Source organism: Priapulus caudatus, unplaced genomic scaffold (assembly GCF_000485595.1).
Source record: "Priapulus caudatus unplaced genomic scaffold, Priapulus_caudatus-5.0.1 Scaffold223, whole genome shotgun sequence".
NCBI classification, from domain to species: domain Eukaryota; kingdom Metazoa; phylum Priapulida; class Priapulimorpha; order Priapulimorphida; family Priapulidae; genus Priapulus; species Priapulus caudatus.
In genome coordinates, this window is record NW_014577284.1 from 55,097 (window position 1) to 59,826 (window position 4,730).

The following is a 4,730-nucleotide window of genomic DNA, read 5'->3' on the forward strand; positions in this document are numbered from 1 at the left end:
TGATACTCCATTAGGAGTGTTCCCAACTTTAATGTCATTAATGGTCATAATAACATATATATGTGTCATGGTCATATATTGGTTTGTAGTTTAATGTCATTTAGTTAGGGTTAGGGTTAGGATTATCATCATTAATCATTAATCATTAATGATATCAAAGTTGGAACACTCCTAATGGAGCGTTAGCCGAAATGTTAGCTACTGTGGCGTGATGATCCCACGTGCAGAAAAAGCATGACTGCATGATATATACCTAGACCTTGCTCGTGCGTAAATCTACATATCAGTATTTATCTTAGATTTATCTTAGATCAGATAGCTACTAGAACATGACATACATGTATGAGTCAAAACCCGAAACGATGTCAAAGTTCATTTGCCTTGAAGATAATGTGTTTAAATCACGGTGCCCCATGGTTGCACAACTTCAACTGTGGACTGTGCTCATGTGTCACAAGGCCAAGGGAATAGGATCTACAGAGAGCATCTATATATAAAGTTGTTCAGCCGAATTAGTCTGTACTCGCATAACTAGAAAACTCCGCAGCCTAGAGGAAAACTAAAGATATTTTCAGAGTCAGTACGTCTGGGAGGTGGTTCTGGCTGAAACAAAAAATTTGAAAAAGTTAAAAAGTTAAAAATTGATAAAAATTCTAGATAAAAACGTCACGTACGTGTGAATCCATGGTGTATACCCTTAACGGCGCAGTGGCATAATCGCTAGAACATCCGTCTCCTATACCGGGATTCCGGGTTCGAGTCCCAACTGGAGAACTTAATTTCCCCTTTTTCCATTTTTTTCCCTTTACCTACCTCTTTAGTATGTATTATTTGTAATTTCTTACTTTTTAATTTTTAATGTCTTTTACCTTTTGATTTCTTATTGTTTTTTACTGTTTGGGATGGGATGGGATGGGATGGGATGGGATGGCATGCGATGGGATGGGATGGGATGGGATGCGGTGTGATGGGATGGGATGGGATGAGATGGCATGGGATGGCATGGCATGGGATGGCATGGCATGGGATGTCATGGGATGGCATGAGATGGGATGGCATGGGATGGGATGGGATATGGGATGGGATGGGATGCAGTGGGATGGGATGGGATGGCATGGGATGGATGGATGGATGCATGGATGGATGTATGAATAGATAGAACTGATAGATAGTGAGATTTTTTTGGGTATTTCCCTTTCAACCAAGCAGTCACCAACTGAGAAACGCCACTGATTTCCCCGGGCAACGCCGGGTATCCCGCTAGTACCTGCATAAAAAAACACAACTGAGCTATACTAAACATGTGATCAGTACTGTACAGTGGATGGTTATGAATAAAGGATGCAGGCGTGCGAATCGGAAACTGTAAAAATTCCTGAATTCCCCCTTCAATCACTGTGGCCCCTTGTTGGCCCAATCCAAAGTCCTAGACTGGGAAAAAGGGAGATGCATGCTCATGCACACACTTGCATGTGTAAGCATGCAGGCACGCATGCAAGCAGACTCACTCGCGGGAACACACGCACACATACACGGACACGCAATCACACACACATAGTCACATACACAGACAGGGTTCTCCAAGCTTTTTCATTATAGCAGGGCGGGTGCTGCCTTTAAGGTCCTAGTTGCAAATCGCCGAAGGCCGGTTTGCGTGCCTAGGGGGTCCCCGGGGCTATGATATTTAGCATGGCGGCTATGATATGTCTAGAGTGGCGGGGTGCATTTAGCCGATTGCGCGTGCTCCGACGATAGCCTCGCCGCTCAGGCTATAACGGAGAAGCGGCCAACCCTGACAGATACACGTAATCAAGAGTACACAATAGAGAATCCTATTATGTACTCTTGACGTAATCGCACATACACCGACAAGCATAATCACACGCGCACATACTCAGACACAATCACACATGCACGCACAAGCACACACTCATGCACACACAATCACACACACATACACAGACACGTACAATCACACACACACACACACACACACACACCCACACCCACACACACCCCACACGCACCCACACGCACGCACGCACAGACACAGACGCACGCACGCACGCACGCACGCACGCACGCACGACGCACGCACGCACACAACAACACACACACAGACACATTCCACGCATGCATGCACACAATCACACACACACACATACAGACCTAGACAGAGGCATTCACGGGAGGGTGATACATCCGCCAGCGGACGATACGCCATAACGCCATCACGACTGAAGAACACACGAATAACCCACGCATATACGCCAAAGTACATGTATGCTCGCTCGGCCGCTCAGCTCAGACAGCAGCCGGCCCTGTGGCTGGCCTCGCCTCGCTGACTCGCTATATATCGACTTCCGCGCGAACACACACACCAAACACACGACGCCGCAGACCCGAAGGACATACCTGCCTGCCAACCTTTTTGGCGGAGGGGTAACACGCACTTCATCGCACACACAATCCACGCAACAAATCACCACACACATACACAGACATGCCCACAATCAACACATTATACACTACACAGACACATCCATGCCATGCACGCCACACAATCACGATGCACGCTACGAACACGTACTCATGCACACACACACACCAAACGCACGCACGCACGCACGCACGCACGCACACATGCAGGCAACCACGATCGGCAACTCACGCCATTTTCAAGTTGTTCAGGCTACTGATCTCCTTCACGTGCGCTGCATCTCGGCTCCTCTTGACAACAAACCAGTAGAAGAGCAGCGCTGCTATCACCGCGAGGATGACGAGATCCAGCGTGCCCAGTATGGGCTCCACCTCCGCCGCGACCTCCTCCGCGACCTTCTCCATGACCTCTGGCGCAACCTCGTCCGCGCGTGCAAACATGCCGGCGATCGTCTGGAGAAACAGCGTGTAAAATTACGAGGACACTATCGTGGCTCAATAATTCTACTTTTGCACCGATGCATACATGGTGGGGGTTAGGGTTACGGTTAATGTTAGACGCAGGGGTTCTTAACCTGTGGTACATGGACCCCCTTTGGGGTCCATGGATGGGCTTCAGGGGATCCGTATGCAAAATTTGTCCGTAGCTTTCACCAGATTCTCAAAGAGGTCCATGACTCAAAAAAGGTTTTAAGAACCACTGGGTTAGAGGGTAGAGATTATGGTGATGATATGTGATGACCATGATATATATATATATGGGGGGGTCCTAACATAGCATTGAGACCATTCAGGGATGTTCCCATGCCAAGTGGCGCCGGGCGGTGCCGCCCGTTACTTTTGATTTCCAACCGGCACTCAAAAAAAATTGCCGTTTTCCGCCCGGAACAAAATGACATCAAATAGGACATAATCATTTACGAATGGTCCATTGAGTGAATTATTGTAGAAATCATTCAACAACAAAGTGCTTAATTGCTGTTTGAGCATTTTGTTGTAATTTAAATGTACTAACTTATGTCACATGCCGCAATTATTAGCGATCATTCATAAAGCCTAGGACACACTGCGCGATTTTCTACGCTCGCCGCTTGCGATCGATATTGTTACTGTACATGCTAACATCGCAGTGTGTGTCCAGCTGTGTGCGCAACTCTTACGGCGTTCTAAAATCGTCTTTTTTAATCATTTGGGGGGGGGGATTCGATGTCTGATTACCGCGCACTCAACATTTTCTGGGAACATCCCTGCCATTCATATATATATCCTCTGCTGAAAGCTCTACCCCAACTCTTCCTGACTGCCACCATGGCCTCGCAATTAATCTCGAAAGCATGTCCCGGCACTCGCCTAAAGAAATGAGAGAGTACTGGTTATAACACACCACCACTGTGACCTCGGGTCATTTAAAGGGCATTTTGACCCAAGACACAGGTTGAATTATTACCAGCTCTCTTGAATGTAAGTGTACTGTCACTATTACTACTGTAAGTACTACAAGTGTACTGTAGTAATATCCACTAACACAGCTTTTAAAGGGCATGTAGACTGGTACCTACTTATTTTAAACAAACAAACAACTATTACTATCAGCAATAACCAGTTTAAAATCGAAAAATTATACTAAAATTGACTAAAATCTTAAATTGACTGATTTGGATTTCATTTCAAGATAAGGCAAACACTACACATCATTGTCACATGCACGTCGCACCACCATGTACTTGCGTTTCAGTTTTAACCATTTAACTTACAAGTTAAATGGTTAAAACTAAACTGAACACAAGTGTTGTTTCGTGTTTTTCACATTCTGAAGGAATAGCAGCTGCAATTTGGTTGTTTATATTGTTCACCTCACAATTTACATTGCCATGGCAGTGAATACCTCGTAACCTCGTACTCGTAGCAAGCAGCAGTGACAGTGACAGTGTATAAACGAACTAACACGTACTAACATTTTTTTAATAAGAAAGCTGGAAATTTATATACAGTCCGACCTCCTTTATCCGGCCACGTCGAGACCGGCACCTATCCGGATATGGGATATGGCCGGATATGAGAGTTATGCTCAAACACAGCATTTCTATGCAGTTCAGTAGGGTTTATGCATGTGATAATGTATTTACTCGTTAACTGTCGTGTTTTATGGTTTATATGAAATGGAAATAAAATAAAATAAAACAGAAATTTGACCGGAGGCATAGCGGACACGAGCGGACAACACACGCGCGCGCGCAAACACACGTACGGTTGGTACATCGTGTGAGTTTTGAGCGAGATTTTTAGGTGGA

General features: G+C 45.6%; 1 protein-coding gene across 1 annotated transcript in view; it reads right to left on the reverse strand.

Moving 5' to 3' along the window:
• LOC106807561 (NADPH--cytochrome P450 reductase-like) overlaps positions 1-4,730 on the reverse strand; it is a 20,615-nt gene that overhangs the window by 14,120 nt on the left and 1,765 nt on the right. Inside the window, exon 2 of the mRNA XM_014809931.1 lies at positions 2,672-2,892. Coding sequence (XP_014665417.1) covers positions 2,672-2,892 — 221 coding nt within the window. The remainder of the gene's footprint in view (positions 1-2,671; positions 2,893-4,730) is intronic.